This window comes from Spermophilus citellus (genome assembly GCF_964194105.1).
Source record: "Spermophilus citellus genome assembly, contig: SCAFFOLD_39, whole genome shotgun sequence".
NCBI lineage: Eukaryota > Metazoa > Chordata > Mammalia > Rodentia > Sciuridae > Spermophilus > Spermophilus citellus.
In genome coordinates, this window is record NW_027672813.1 from 3870452 (window position 1) to 3886162 (window position 15711).

A 15711-nucleotide genomic window follows, 5' to 3' on the forward strand; every position below is an offset into this window, starting at 1 on the left:
CGGTCCTGGATCCTGTCATGGTTCCAGGTTCTTGTGAGGGACCCACTGCGTGTCGTCCCACTGTGAAGGTGTCTGCCGTTGTTGCTTGCCCCTGCTGCTGTCCAGACTGGACGGTGTACAGAGAGGAAGGTCCGTTTGGAGGGTCGGCCAGCTGGCAGCCCAGGTTGGAGTGCAGGGGGCTCCGGGCTCTCTGCCAGCCTCTGCGGTTGGAACCGCACCCGGGGCTGGGGGAACGTAGCTGTGGGGCTGGCTCCCAGGGTGAGGGCCGGACCCTGCCGTGCGAGGCGGTGCCTGTGAGGACTGCATGGCAGTGTCTGGAGCGGAATTGCTCATGGCTGCCTGGGTGGTCGCGGTGGGGCTGGTTGGGCTGGTGAGGCAGTTTTCAGGAGCTGCGGCTGCTCCGCTCTGTCCCCGAGCAGGCCTGAAGCTGGGTATGGAGCGCGACGCCTACGTCATGATCGCGGAGAAGGGGGAGAAGCTGTACCACCTCATGATGAGCAAGAAGGTGAACCTCATCAAGGACCGGCGCCGGAAGCTGAGCACCGTGCCCAAGTGCTTCCTGGGCAAGTGAGTGCGCCCCGGCCGACTCCCACACCCCTCCCCGCGCCTTCCTGGGCAGAGCCACCCAGGGCCCCTGTTCCTGTGGAGCCACCTCAGAGTCACGAGGCTGGGGTCCCAGGCGGGTTTTCAACCCACTGTGAGGTCCTTGTCACGCCATGGCTGGCAGCGCATGCATGCTGTGGAGTGGCTGCCCGCTGCTGCGCTCCCGCCTCCCACCCCGGCTGGCGCCTGGGGTGGCCGAGCAGAAGGGGAGGAGGGTGGGAGGCGGGTGGAGCTCAGCCCACTCTTCACTTTTGGAAGCTTCTGGTAGAAGTGGGTGTCGACCTGGGCTGGACATGAACCTGGACATGGGGAGGGACGTCTCATGGGAACCCTGCATGTGGGAGGAAGGGGCAAGGTGGTGGGTACCCGCAGCCGGGGGAAGAGGAGATGGGAAGTGGGAGAAAGTCGGGCCGAGCGAGCCTGGTTTTAGCTGTGCTAAGGTTAAAATGCCTGCAGACAGTTGGTGTCCACTTGGGCCCAGCCTGGAGGGGTGGGGCCCAGCCTGGAGGGGGTGGGGCCCAGGGCCGAGCTTGGGGTCCAGGTCAGCAGCTGGGGTTCTGCTCTCCCTGGGGTGTCTGTGGAGAGGAGAGTTGGGGCCTGGGAGGCAGCGGAGGGGCCTGGCTGCTCTCCACCAGCTAATCTCTACTCCTGGCTGAAAGGACGCTGGCCCCTTTCTGGGAGGGGCTGCTTCCGGCCTCCTGCCAAGCCCAGAGTGTCAGAGGAGCTCCTCCTCAGGAAGGATCAGGGGATCGCTCCTCCTGCCCCTTTGAACCAGGGCCAGGTTCACAGCCTGCTTTTTAGCCATGGGGCCCAGGAGGCCACAAGCCCCGAGGGAGACCTTCTAAGAAACCTGCCTCCCGCGCAGCGCCCTCTGCACCTGCCCGGCTGAGGCCTCTTTCCCATGGGGCCAGCTCCCGAGCTCTGCATGAGCTGGTCCCCTCCTGTGGACGGAGTCAGTGGCCACAGAGACAGTTTGTCCAGCTCTGCCTCTGCTGCCCGGCACTGACAGAGGCGGGTCACTGCTGCTGTCCCCACTTTAAGGGCGAGGAGAAGGCCCAGCACGTGGGCTGGTGACTTGGCGTGCTCTGCCCATCTCCTGCTCTGCGTGTTTGCTCATTTTTATCTGTGAATCCAAAACGTGTCTGGTTTGGCTTTTCGGTCTTCAAGGGCTGGGCTCAGGTCTCGTTTCCCTCACTCTGTCGCTGCGTGACATTGGACAAGCCTCTTAACCTTGCTGAATTTCAATCTGTGATCAAAGAGAATAAAATGGCCCTCAGGGTTGCTGGAGGAGGCAGGTGACACCTGTGAGGTGGCTGTACATAAAAGTGACCTAGGTGCAAAACCTGTGTGTCACTGCGGAGGCCCCCAGGGGGCCCACGCCTTCCGCCACCCTCAGGTTAGTTGAAACCATCAGATTCAACCATCCTTTGCTCCTATTGACCCAACCCCTCCCCTGGGCCAGCTGGGGACAGAACCCTGGGAGTGCCTGCCCTCAGGGAGACACCTGTCTAGAGAGTAGCCAGACGCAGGCCGCAGGACGGATGAAGTGAAGGGGTCTTTCTGGACTCTGCCAGGAGCTGCAAGGCAGGGAGGGAGAGGGAGTGGGGCTGGTTCAGGGGGTGCACGGGCCTCTCGGGGTGCTGTTTCAACAAGGTCCGAGTGACCAACACCCGCCAGAAGACCCGGAGCAGCCGAGGGAACAGCAGGTGGGAGTCCTGAGGGTGGAGGGAGGCCAGCAGGGAGGCAGGAGGCCGCAGGTGGCCCCAGGGTGGGAGACCAGGGTTGCCACGGGAACCAGAGGGGCTGGGTCAGCAGCGCCTGGGTCAGGGCTCTAATTTTATTCTAGGTGCCGAGAAGGCACTTCGGAGGCGCAGCAGGGCCTGGGGTGAGGATGCACCTCATCACAGAGGCCAGAGGAGGGCGCTCTTGGGGGCTGCCAGAGCTCAGGGGACCACGTGGGACAAGGTGTGGTCAGCAGGGCGGTCAGCGAAGGCTTCCTGGAAGGAGGGAGCCTTGGTTCCACAGTCCGTGGTGGTTAGAGGCAGCTGAGTTACTGACATCTGCTGGAGGTGGACCTCCTTACTGACCTGGAGGGGGCAGCCTCCCTGCCCAGGCCTCCCTGCCTGGGCCTCCTGTGTGCCCAGGTGTGGGGGTGAGTTGTGAGGAGGAGGAGGATCCATTTGTCAGGTGTGCTGTGGACACCTCCACCATGGTGAGAGCCCAGGCCCAGCAGGCAGCAGGCAAGACAAAGGGCCCCCTGAGGGGACTTGGCTTGGTGGCCTGGCTCCGCTGGGCCTGGGCCTGGTGTAGGCTAAGTGAGTGTTTAGTGGGTCGGGAGGAGGCCGGGGGCTGACTCGCCCTGATCAGCAGACCCCAGCCCTGATCTGCAGCACCTCTGGCCACTCCAGGGGGGCTTTTCCCGTCCAGGGACAGCAGCCTGCTCTAGGTCACATCTTTCTGGAACCTGGACCTGGCTGCCCTTCACGCTGCACTGTCTGCCTTCCCAACTGGCTTCTCACACTCTGAGTCCTGCCCTGTGCTGGCTCATGGTGTCCCACGCCTTCCCTGGGGCCATGCTCCTGGGCACTGGCTGCTGGCTGGAGGCGGTGGGCGGGAGAGCGCAGGCCCCCCGCAGGGAGAGCTCGGCTGGTTGTGCAGCTGGGTCCAGGCCGAGGTTCCTTATGACCACAAGGTACCCCCACCAAACCCAGAAGGTTCCTGAGTGAACCCCTTGCCAGGTGGACCCTGCGAGGCCCAGACAGGGATAGAAAGTCGCCCAAATTTGTCCAGAACGCCGTGAACCTTCCTGATCCCCAGAAGGTGGCAAGGTCCAGCTTGGGAGCTCATGGGTCCACGTTGTTGTCCTGTGACTGTCTTCTCCCACACCCGCAGCTGCTGAGGGCCACTTCCTGTCCCTCCTTCCTGGTTCAGGGCTGCTGGCCAGTGCTAGAGATGGCCCCCAGCCGGACAGCTGGTGGGCAGCTGGACGCTGGGTCCCGGCTTCCGAGAGTGGGCACGCAGACATCCGCTCCCTCCTGCAGCTGCTGGCAGCGGGTCTGGGTGCTGGGCTGTGGGACTCGTGAGAGTGAGCGCTCTCCTTCCCCGCGCTGGTCTCCTTCCCGCCTCCAGCAGGGCTTTCTGACTGCCTGGCACACCGCTGCCTACACACCGAAGGGCTTCCCCTGCCAAGCCCCGGGAGGCTAAAAATAGTTTCCCCACGGGACAGCAGGCTTCAGTGAGCAGGGAGCGTGGGGCCCTGGCTGGCTGCCACCTGCTGTCACTGAGCACAGAACAGGTCCCCTTCCTGCTGTCTCACGAGGGCTGAATTCTGCGCTGAGCCCAGGAAGATCTCCCGGGAGCGGGACCCTGGCCTGGCTGGCCTCTCCCCACCGGGTGTGCTGGGCTCGAGAGCCGCCCGTCTCCTCTGCCCCCCGACATACTGTCTCCCCGGCCTTCCTGCTGACCCAGAACAGTCCTCCTTGCTTGATGGTTGCTTCCTTTATTTGTTTAGTGGATGATTAGTGCGTCCTGTTGTGCGTGAGGCCTCTCCCAGGCTGGGACACAGTAGGTAGCACTCGGTTCACAGGGAGATTACGTTCTGGCTGTAGGAGGTGGCTGAGAAAGGGATAAATCCGCAAATGAGATAAATTCAGACAGTGATAAGTGCTATGGAGGAAGAACAGGGCCACTGAGTGGGCTGTGTTGCCAGACAACGCGCCTCCTTCAAGGAGGTGATGTTTGTGCTGAGACCTGAAGGATGAAAAGAAGGCCACGTGAAGAGCTGGGGAAGGGCATTTCCAGGCAGAGGGAACAGGCAGTGCAAAGGCCCTGGGGCAGGAAGAGTCTGGCACCTTTCAGGAAGGGAAGATCCTCTCACCTTCCTTTCCTTTACCGGCCCATCTACTTGCCTGCCAGTCACCTGTCCATCACTTGTCTGTCTGTCCATTCATTGGTCCACCCATCCGTCCACTGCTCCATCCTTTGAGCCTGAGGCAGACCCAGGGCCTGGCCATGTGTCCCTCTTCCATGGATTGGGAGATGGGCAGGCCTCCACTGGTGGCCAGGCTGGGCTCCCCAGCCTCGCTTTCCGTGGGAGGTTCTGACTAGCTTCAGGGTCCCATGGCCGGACCCGGACCTGCAGCCCCCAGCCCCAGCCCTGCAGCCCCGGCCCCGCAGCTCTGGCCCTCCAGCCCTGGCCACCAGCCCCGGCCCCCCATCCCGGCCTGCTAGCCCCAGCCCTCCAGCCCCCTAGCCCCCCAGCTTTCCAGCCCCCCAGCTCTCCAGCCCCCCAGGCCCCCAGCCCTTCAGCCCCCCAGCCCTGGCCCTCCAGCCCTCCAGCCCCCCAGCCCTGTCTCCTGTTCCCACAGTGAGTTTGTGGCCTGGCTCCTGGAGATCGGCGAGATCAGCAAGACGGAGGAAGGGGTCAACCTGGGCCAGGCTCTGCTGGAGAACGGCATCATCCACCACGGTGCGTGGCCGGCCGCGGTGGGCGGGCGTCAGACCAGACAGACTGCGCGGCCGCGAGCCGGGCCCTCCTGGGCAGCTGCCCGCTTCCCCGCCCGCCCTGCCCCCGGATGTCCTCACACGGCTGCTTCCCGGCCTTCCCCCGGGACAGGAGCAGACAGGGACACCTGGGAGAGGTGGTGGCAGGGGATGTCCCCCCCACCTTTCAGAGGGGAGGGTCACAGCCCAAGCTTCAGTGTTCCACAAGCAGTTACCAAGCGCCAGGCTGGGCGTGCTGGCCACACGGGGTGGGCAGGCAGTGCAGCCGCCTGTCCCCTGGGAGCTGGCCTTGCCACTGGGGGAGGATAAAACCCAGAAGTAAAGGTCTGTGTCCAGGAGGTGTGGGTGCCCAAGGAGCGAGAGCAGGGCGGGAGGTGACCTGTCGCGGTGGCTCATCTCCAAGTGGGGTCTGGGGGTCTCTGGGAAGGGAGCCCAGGCCAGTACCCAAAGGTGAGGGGCGTTGCGGTTCCCGGTGGGGGCAGCCCGAGCCAGGGTGGCTTGTTCAGCGCAGGCAGGGAGGCAGCAAGGCTGCCTCTGAGCGGGCCGTCGGGGGACAAGGACGTCCTGGCCCACAGGGCGGTGGCTCTCGCATGCATGAGGGCGAGGCCCTTGCTGAGTCCTGCAGAGAACCGGCGGCTCAGGGCCGCACCTCACGCTTCCTCTGCTGCTGGGCAGAGGTGCTGGGTCCCAGGTGGGAGCAGGAGCCCAGCGGGGGCAGCTGTGGGGCTGGGGGGCCTGGCCGAGAGCTTGGGGTTCGGAGGTTGGGCCTAGCAGGATTTGCAGGGATCACAGCATCCAGGGTGACTTGGAGGCTGTGTGGCTGAGACCCCTGGGCCCCCCACAGGCTGAGCCAGACAGGTGGTCTGGGCCCCTCCTCCACAGGTGCCTGGCCTGCTGGAGGTCTCCGGTGGCCCTGCACTGCAGGGGACCTGCGTTCCTCGTCTGCGCACTGGGGAAGTGGGGCCAGCCAGCCAGCCCACTGGGCACGGGTGGGGAGCCGGGGGGGGGGCGGTGCCCAGCCTCACTGGCCGCCCCTGGTTCCCTCCAGTTTCTGACAAGCACCAGTTCAAGAACGAGCAGGTGATGTACCGTTTCCGCTATGACGATGGCACATACAAGGCCCGGAGCGAGCTGGAGGACATCATGTCCAAGGCAGGTGCTCTCCACCCTGACCCATGACCTGGCATCATGTCCAGGGTTGCCACCCTCCACCCTGAGCTGACACCTGAACCATGACCCTGATCCAGCAGAGGTCATGCACAGCAGGCCTCTCTCTGTCCAGCGGCCTGTCTTCCCCTCCACTTCCCCTGCCAACCCCACCCCGACCTTGATGTCTTGTTGTGTTGTGTTTCTGGCACTGGGTGTTGAACCCCGGGGCCGTAACCATTGACCTCCGAGCCACATCCCAACCCCCTGTGTCTTGAGACAGGGCCTCTCTAAGTTGCTGAGGCCGGCTTTGAACCCAAGCTCTTCGTGCCTCAGCCTCCCAGTCCCCTAGGATCACAGGCATGCGCCACGGGACAGCCCCTGCTCTGTTCTGAGGGCCATCTCTGCACTCTCCAGCAGCCTCGGGGCCCCGAACCGTGTGGCCTGATCCCAACTCCCCTCTCTCTTCTTTCAGGGTGTGAGGCTGTACTGCCGTCTCCACAGCCTCCACACCCCGGTGATCAAGTAAGTCCCCACTTCACTTCTGCCTCTTCTCAGATGTGTGGCCTGGGGCTGGCACCTTCGCCTCTCTGAGCCTCACTTTCCTTCTCTATCAAGTGGGCTAATAGCGGTACCTACCCTGGAGGTTTGTCACAGGATGGAGTGGGCGGTTGTTGGGAAGCACTGCGGTGAGGGCAGAGGGTGTCAACCCTAGAACCAGGGACTGGCTGAGTTTGAATGTGCCTGCTAGTTGCCAGCTCTGTGACCTCGGGCAGTCACTCGACACCCCCTGTACCTTTACTTTTTTCTCTGGAGTGGGGATGACAGGATGTGCCCCGGGGCCTTTGCACTTGCTCTTCCCGCTGCATGGGATGCTCTTCACCCTTCAGACGTGGTGTCTCCGCCGTGCTCTGTGCTTGTCACTTCATTTGGGGCCCTGCTGTCCAGTAGAGCTGCCTACACTGGTGGAAGTGCCCTGTGTCCGTTGTCCCATATGGGAGCACTAGTCACATGGCATTTTCAAACATGGAGATTGAGGAACGTGATCTTTGATTTGACTTAATGTTATTTTATAAGTTTTATTTTTTTTTTGGATTGAATTGAAATTAAAAGGGCTGACGCTGGGCAGCGTAGGCCTGCAGCCGGGGCCATCCCGAGTGAGTGGTGGATCCAGCGCTCGCCTCTGCCTCTGCCTCTGTAAAAGGGGCACAGAGTCACTCACAGCTCTGGGGTGCCATGGGGCTAAATTCATAGGAGGTGCCTTGAGTGGTGCCGGCTCTGTGGGCGCCATTGCCATCGAGTGATCATTCCCTATGTGAAGCTTCAGTGGTGGATGCAGGGTCCCAGGGCCACCAGACTCTTACCCCGGCTGCACGTTCCTCTGCCCCATCCTTAGCTCTTGCCGGCTCTCCTGGGTCCCTGGTACCCGACCCTGGTCCCCAGTCCTGCCTCCCGGCTCCTCTGCTCTGCTGCTGCCCTGGGCCAGCCTGGGGAAGTGGCCCCGGGGCCTTCACTAGTGCACCGCGGCTGCTGGGCTCCTGGTTCTGAAGCTGGAGCAGCTCTTCAGCCAGACCCTTCCTCGGCCTCTCAGGCTGGCCTCGGAAACCGGGGGCTACCTGGAAGGCTGCGGGATGGCCCAGGCTGTCGCTGCCACAAGGCTCACAGGAGAGACCCAGGGACCTCGCTGGCCACCCTGGCCCCAGAGAGGGACTTCTGTGTCACCATAGCCGGGATCTTTGAACCTAGGACCGCCACACAGAACAGAGGGAAGGACAGGGAAAGGCTGAGTTTTCTCATGTGAGGGTCCCAGGCTCCTGGGCCTGTGCGCTGAGGCATCTCAGCCAAATGAGTCCTCTTTGAGGATGTTCCGCGGCCCCCGGCTTCCACCACAAGATGCGAGCAGCACCCACCCCGGCTCCTGATAGCCCACGGGTCCCTCGGAGGGCACAGTGCCCCGGCTGAGGTCCTCGGGCGAGAGTGAGAGAGCCCTAGAGCCTAGTGCCTGTGCCCTGGGGGAGGGGAGGCCTGGGGGGACGTCACACTGTGGCTCAGGTGTGGGGTCGGGGCTGGGCCTCTGCCTGGCCCCTGCCCTGCGCCTCGAGATCTCGGCAAGCCCAGGAGGCCCCACTGCGTCCCCTGCTCATCTGTCACCCCCTCCTCCTCGCAGAGACCGTGACTACCACCTGAAGACCTACAAGTCCGTGCTGCCCGGGAGCAAGCTGGTCGACTGGCTGCTGGCCCAGGTGAGGACCCCTGACCTGGGCGGCCAGCATCTGGCTTTGCCCGAGGAGGGGGGCTTCCTGGAATGTGGAGCCTTGTGTTGTTTTATTTTTTTAAATATGTGTGTGTGTCTGTGTGTGTGTATATATATACACACACATTTAGTTGTAGTTGGACATTTATTTATTTATTTTTATGTGGTGCTGAGGACTGAACCCAGGGCTTCGCAAATGCTAGACGACTGCTGTACCGCTGAGCCACAACCCCAGCCCCAATTTGTGTTTTTAATGGTGGCCAGGGCACATAGTGCAAGTTTACCTGCTTAACACCTTTTAAGTTAGACAACAAACTTTAACATCTTGGGGACAATAGCTTGTGGGAAAAGCAGAACAAAGAGCACAATTACTAATGTGCTTTCTAACCCTGGCCAAGTTTGATTTTTAGGCACAAATTGAACTTGAAAGAGAACTTGAGACTCAGATGTGTTGTATACCTAGCCTATTCCACCCTATGAGGTTTCAGGGAAGATATTATCCTGAGTTTACAAACAAGGGACCTGAAGGTGAAAGTAGTTAGGTAAACTGCTCAAGGCTATACAAGTAGTTGGTGATGAGAGACAGAAATTAGTTTTCCTAGACAAGACAGTTTAATGTACTGTTTTCACCATTTAAATGCATAAACTTTCTAGGTCTTGAACTTATTTCCTGAATATGTGGGTAGAATATTCCTTCTACCTGTCCATCCTTCCTTCTTCCAGATGAAGATCTGGGCTGTTGACTATGATGTCTACTCTTCAGCTTTTGTCTGAAAAAAAAAATGGCTCTTTTTAATGACAATAATTTGTCCTTTTCTTTTTATGGGTCTTCAAGTGATTAAATTACCAATATCATAAACCCCAGAAGATCAACCTCTAAGTTCTGTGGTTTCATGGCATCCAGAGCAGAGTTTGTACTGTGCCTTTCCCTCCCCTCCCCTTCCCTCTGCTACCTGCAAACACACAAATGCCCAGTAGGATGCCACTACACTCTCCTCCCACCTGAACTGTCCATCACTGCATGCACTAGTGGATTAGACCAAGTAAAACAACAAGAGCCAGTGGAAGGATGGAAGTCAGTAAGGTGCCTGTAGCCTGGTGAGACGACACTGCCAGAGAAGAAATATCCAAAGAGGAGGAGCAGTGGGAGATGCTAAAACAGAAAACATGTTTCTGAGTCTAGAACTAAGGTAGGATAAATGGTAGTATTGCCCCTTGTTGCTTCTGATAATCTTGGCAATAAAACATCACGTGGATATTTTAATTCCTGAACAGAGAAAATTGGCAAGCACGAAAACTGTGTCTTTAGTGCCCAGCTAGGAAGCCAAGACTCAGACCTCACATCTGGTACAGCTGTGGCGAGGGTTGGCTGTGGCAGGACGGCAGGACCAGTAAGCCCTGGGGACAGAGTACAAACAGAATCTCTGAACTGTTTGGCCAGCTTGTGTTCCCCACCTCCAGGTCACCTACCCCATCATTTGGCCCCCTGAGGGGCCTGGGTATTGGTTCATAGGAACCCATCCCACATGATTAAGCTTCTATTCACGCCCATGCTCACTTTTTCCATAAATAGCCACCCCTTAGATCTATGGCTATGCAAATCATGGCACCACAATCCACTCTCACAAGGACAAACTGGGTCTTTTAAAACCAGCTTGTAAACAGTAATTTGAAGGTTCAAGGTCCCCAGATCATGGTCTAGAAGAGGAGTCCAGATACTGGGTGGTCTCATCCCTGTTTAATTTGTTTGTTAGTGGGGGGAGTGGAGGTTAATTAATCTAGTTTTGGGACTGCCAGATAACATCTATGTTCTGTAGCTTATACATTATGCTGTCCAATTAATTCCTCCCAAGGACTTTTTATACTAGACGATTCAGCTCAAAACTTCAGGCTTGAAACTTTTCAAGGTCTTTGGGGTGACCATTAGAGAAGAACACACTTTGGAAATGATCACCTTTTTTTAATTCTTTCATCCTGGTGGGTAGCTGTGATCTCCCTTAAGGTTAACAAGGTTGTGATCCTTGGGGGCGCCTGTGGCCAGGACACCCATTGCAATTGCTCTCACGTGTTCCTCTTGTTTAATTCCTGGAAGCCGTCTGCAGCCTGTGATCCAAGATGCCTGCCTGCCGTTCAGCACACCAGGGTTTCCTGCTGTAGTTGGCTGGGCCCAGGAACAGCCAGATGCCCTTGGAATCTTTAAATGCTTTTCCAACAGAAGGTTTGGCCATTTCTTCTCCCGGTGCTCATTTTAAAATTAAGCACATGAACACACATTTTTTTGAATACTGAAGAAGTCTTTTAATTGATTCCCTGAATATTTTAAGGTCTATTAATTCCATTGATGTTGCAAGCACTGCAATTCATTCCAGCTGCTGTTCTAATCACATTCATTAACAGGCTTATTTTTACCTGCCAGCTAATATTTTACATTGCATCAATAAATCTTCAGCTTTCTAGCCAAATTGTGTACAAAATAAAATGAATTACCTAACCTCCTGATTGTTCTACAGGAATTGGGTTAGCTAACATCCCTCCTCCTTCGAAGGATTAATCAGCATGAATATAAAGGTGATAAACTAAAGAAAATGGATGCTATTTACTTGTGACATTACAAGTGTAACGTTGGATTACTTTAAATATAGGTTTTTCTTGCAGAGTCTACCCATTTAATTCTTTTATCTTATATAAATGAAAAAGCAGCATAATAGTTACTCTGATATAGACAAAAGATTTTGTATTAGATTAAAATAATTCATATGCATTTTCTTTTATCTTTTTTTTTTTCAGTAATTTGTATCGGTCCATCCATGATGTCCTTCAACAGCTTGTGGTCTTGCCATAGATATTTCTAAAGCAATGGCTCAGAATTAGGCATGTCACCTATCTGAAGTAAAACAGAACAATTAATGATTCACAGGGTAAACAAACAAGGTGTCTTGAAGTCTTTTTCTGGCACCGTGTGTTAATGAAAAAAAGAGGAATTAAACTAGCCAATCCACAGAGTTCAGAGCTAGATCTCTCCAGATGAATTGGTAAATTTTCTGTCATTAGATAATAAAGAGAGTCAGAGAAATATGAAATTGTGGTTACGAAACCATATTGGACCTGACAGATAGCTTTGTTCTTACAAGCTGTGGATTTGAGTAAATTAATTCACCTGTGTAAAACTTACCATATTAAGTATTGACTAACAGATAAAATCTTGCACGTAAGATGCTTAGTACAGTGCTTGGCCTTTCTTAAACCCTCTAAAAATGTAAGCAAAAAGGAAAAAAAGTTGCATTTTACACTCAACTACCATAGCTTCTCTTAAATTGGGTTTTATGCTATAATAATATGCCAAATACTTTTACAAGGTCCTGGTAACATTACTGTGCTCACACCTTGCCACTTCATTGTAAAACCTTGCGGTCCTTCTGACATCATCAACTACTAGTCTCCCAAACTCACCTAACTCAAACCACATGGGCCTCCTGCCTGGCCTGGGAACATGTCAGTCATTACACAAAACTGACATTAAGGGAGGATAAGGAAAAACAAAGTATTAAGAAATAATCAACCAAAGAAGTGGATAAGAAAGAAAAAAAATAGAGGAACATAAAGCAGATTAGGTAAACTGAAAACAAATATAAAATGGGAGATTTCAACCCATAACAATACCCAGGAAATATATGATATGCTCCTATTAAAAGACAAAGATGATAGATTCAACTTTCCAAACATACCGCTTGGTGGTTATAAATAACACATCTCAAAATAAGGAAACAAAAAGTTGAAAATAAAAGGATGGAAAAAGGTACAGCAAACCAACATTAACTTCTCCACATGCTGCTTAAACTATACCAATATCAGGCAAGGTGGACACAAAGCATAATCAGAGACAAAGCACATTATTAACCAGATAGCCAGACAAAGAGCCAAACCAGAGACAAGACATTTCATTAGAAGGGTCAGTCTACTGTAATTCATTTTTAATGTGCACTTACTCAATACCATGTCCCTAAATTACAGAGAGAAAACACTGACAGAACTGCAAGGAGAAATAGAAAAAACAATAACAGTGAAAGACATAAACAAACTCTCCTCATATATGACAGAAGTACAGAAAAGATCAGTAAACAGTTGGAAGAGCTGAACAGCATGATTAATAGATTTAAGCTAATTGACTTGTGGCAAACAGTACCCATCAACTACAGAAGGCACATTCCTTTCAAGCAGACACTGAGTATCGACAAAAAACAACCATATACTGAGCCACCAAGGAAAGCTCAACAGATTTCAAAGGATTTAAGTCATCAAAATACGCTCTCTGACCTTGGTCATATTATAAGCATAAAGTCACTAACAAAAGAGATAACTAGAAAGTCTTCCTATCTGTACAAATTAATATATACACTTCTTATTTTGATTGATTGACCATAGTCACAATACTGTAGGTTGTAGCTAGTCCTTTTCTGAGAGGGAAACATACAGTATTCATTATAAAAGGAGAAACATGGAAAAATCTATTAGCTAAGTGCCCACCTCACAAAGTTGGAAATACAGCAACAAAATAGACCTAAGTGAAGTAAAAAGAAGGAAATAGAAAGATAAGAATAGAAATTAATAAAATAGAAGCCATGGAGAGTTTGACAAGCCCAAAATGTGCTTCATTGCAAAAAATCAATAAATTTGATAATCCTCCCATGAGATGGATCAAAAGACAAAGCATAATTAACTAATATTAGATATGAAATTGGGAATATCACAACACACTAAGAAGATTATAAGAAGATGTGTGAAAAAAGATATTAAGATATTGTTAAAAATGTAACAAAAAGCACAAATCCTTAAAAAAATACTAAGTAGAAATAGAAAAACTAGAATAGTCCTATAATGAAATTTGTAAATAAAAAACTTTCTACCAAGAAAACTTCAAATCCAGTTACTGGTGAAATAGTAGATACAATTCTACCCAAACTCTTCAGAGAATGTGTGTGTGTATGTGTGTATATTTATACATTTTTTATGAGACAATGTAATCTTGAGGCCAAAACCTGACAAAATCATTCTAAGAAAGAAAAATTATGAATCAATCTCACTAATAAACAGGATTCCAATAAACACATAAATTGCAAAACTCAGGGTTACAATTGTCAGTTCTCCCTCAGACTTTCTAAAGATTCACAGGAACCATAATAAAAGCCCCCAATATTTATTGATGAAGAAATTGACAAAGCCTACTTTAAACTTATATGGAAATGCAAGGTGGCAAAGAATAAGCAAGCTTCTTGAAGAACAAGGTGGGAGAATTTGTTCCACTATATAGAAAAACATCTTATAAAGCTGCTCTAATAAATTGTAGTACCATTGCAAGATTGGACAGCTAGACCAATGGAATAAAATAGAAAATCCAAAGGCAGAACCAAAAATATAGTCACACTTGATTTAGGACAGTATAAGATTGCAATTCAAAAGTAAAAGGATTTTTTTATCTTTCAATAAATGGTGCTAAATCAGTTGGATGTCCCTAGAAAACAGAAGAAACTGGACTCTTACCTCACACCACACACAATGTTAAACTCCATGTACATAAAGGCAAATGATGACATTTTAGAATATAGGATAATCTCCATTACACTGAGATAAGGAAACATTACTTAAGCAACACACATGCCACGAGAAAAATATAAAAACCATAAAAATAAAGTATGTAAATCGTACTACCTTAGATCTCAATTTTTTCCTAAAGTTAAGATTAAGAATGTGAGAGGAGCTAAGAGGTATGGGACCTGCCTGCAATGCCAGCACTCAGGAGGCTAAGGAGGGAAGATCTCTAGAGCCCATGAGTTTGAGACCAGTCTGGGGGTATGTAGGAAGATCCTGCCTAACTAAAAAATAATAATAATTAATAATAATTAATAATGTGAAAGTGCAAATTATAGATTGGAATTAAAATTGTTGTGATATCTATAAAACCAACAAAGGGATTCTGTTCAGGATACATAAGACAGTTACAGTCCTTACAGTTCTTACAAAAATGGGCAAAAGACCTCAACAGGCACCTCACAAGGAGGTATCTAAATAAAGAAATATATTCAACTTCTTCAGTAACCAGGAAAATCTGAATTAAAACTGCAATGATATGCTAATAGGCAATTACCATGATACCTAAATGAGACAAAAAAAGATTGATATTACCAACTATTTATGTGAATGCAAAGCAACAGGAATTCTTATGCATGGTAAAAATATAAATTACATATTAAAATTGAACATGCATAGAACTATGATCCAATAATTTCATTCCTTGGGTATATACCAAATAGGAGTGTGTGCATAACAACATTATTCAAAATATTTGTGAATAACTCAAATGCTCAGCAGCAATGGATGAATGAATTGCAGTACTTTTATTCAATGGAATAATATACACCACTGAAAATGGTCCAACTACAGTTTCATGGAACAGTATTTTCAACCCTCACAAACACAACTGGGAAGAAGAAGCCAAACATATATATAAAGAACACAAAAATACTTAATGCCAAAAAAACCCTATCAATAAATGGGCTAAGGAACTGAATAGACACTTTACAAAAAAAGAAATACAATCAATCAACAAATATATGAAAAAATGTTCAACATCACTAGCAATTAGAGAAATGCAAATTAAAACTACACTGAGATTTCTTCTCACTCGAATAAGAATGGCAATTATCAAGAATACAAGCACCAATAAATGTTGACGAGGATGTGGGGGAAAAGGTTCACTCCTGCATTGCTGGTGGAACTGAAAATTGATGCAATCACTCTGGAAAGCAGTATGGGGATTCCTCAGAAAACTTGGAATGGAACTACCATTTTACCCAGTTATTCCACTCCTTGAGTTATACAGCCACATCAGTGTTTATAGCAGCTCACTTCATAATAGCTAAACTATGGAACCAATCTAGGTAAATGGACAAATAAAATGTGGTATATATACACAATGGAATATTACTCAGCCTTAAGGAAGAATGAAATCATGGCATTTGGGGATGGAGTTGGAGAATATCATGGTAAGTGAAATAGGCCAATCCCATGAAACCAAAGACTGAATGTTCTCTCTGATACGTGGGTGGTAATTCATAGTATGGGGTGGGGGCTAGGGAAGAATAGAAGTACTTTGGATTAGACAGAGGAGTGAGGGGAAGTGTGGAGGTGTGGAATGTGAATGATAGTGG

The 15711-nt window shown here is 51.3% G+C and overlaps 1 protein-coding gene across 1 annotated transcript in view; it reads left to right on the top strand.

Moving 5' to 3' along the window:
* LOC308640579 (phosphatidylinositol 3,4,5-trisphosphate-dependent Rac exchanger 1 protein-like) overlaps positions 1-8495 on the top strand; it is a gene marked incomplete at both ends in the record, with an annotated part of 94940 nt that extends 86445 nt beyond the window's left edge. Inside the window, 5 exons of the mRNA XM_081312434.1 lie at positions 420-567; positions 4971-5071; positions 6155-6186; positions 6728-6777; positions 8420-8495. Coding sequence (XP_081168560.1) covers positions 420-567; positions 4971-5071; positions 6155-6186; positions 6728-6777; positions 8420-8495 — 407 coding nt within the window. The remainder of the gene's footprint in view (positions 1-419; positions 568-4970; positions 5072-6154; positions 6187-6727; positions 6778-8419) is intronic.
* Between the last annotated feature and the right edge of the window lie 7216 nt (positions 8496-15711).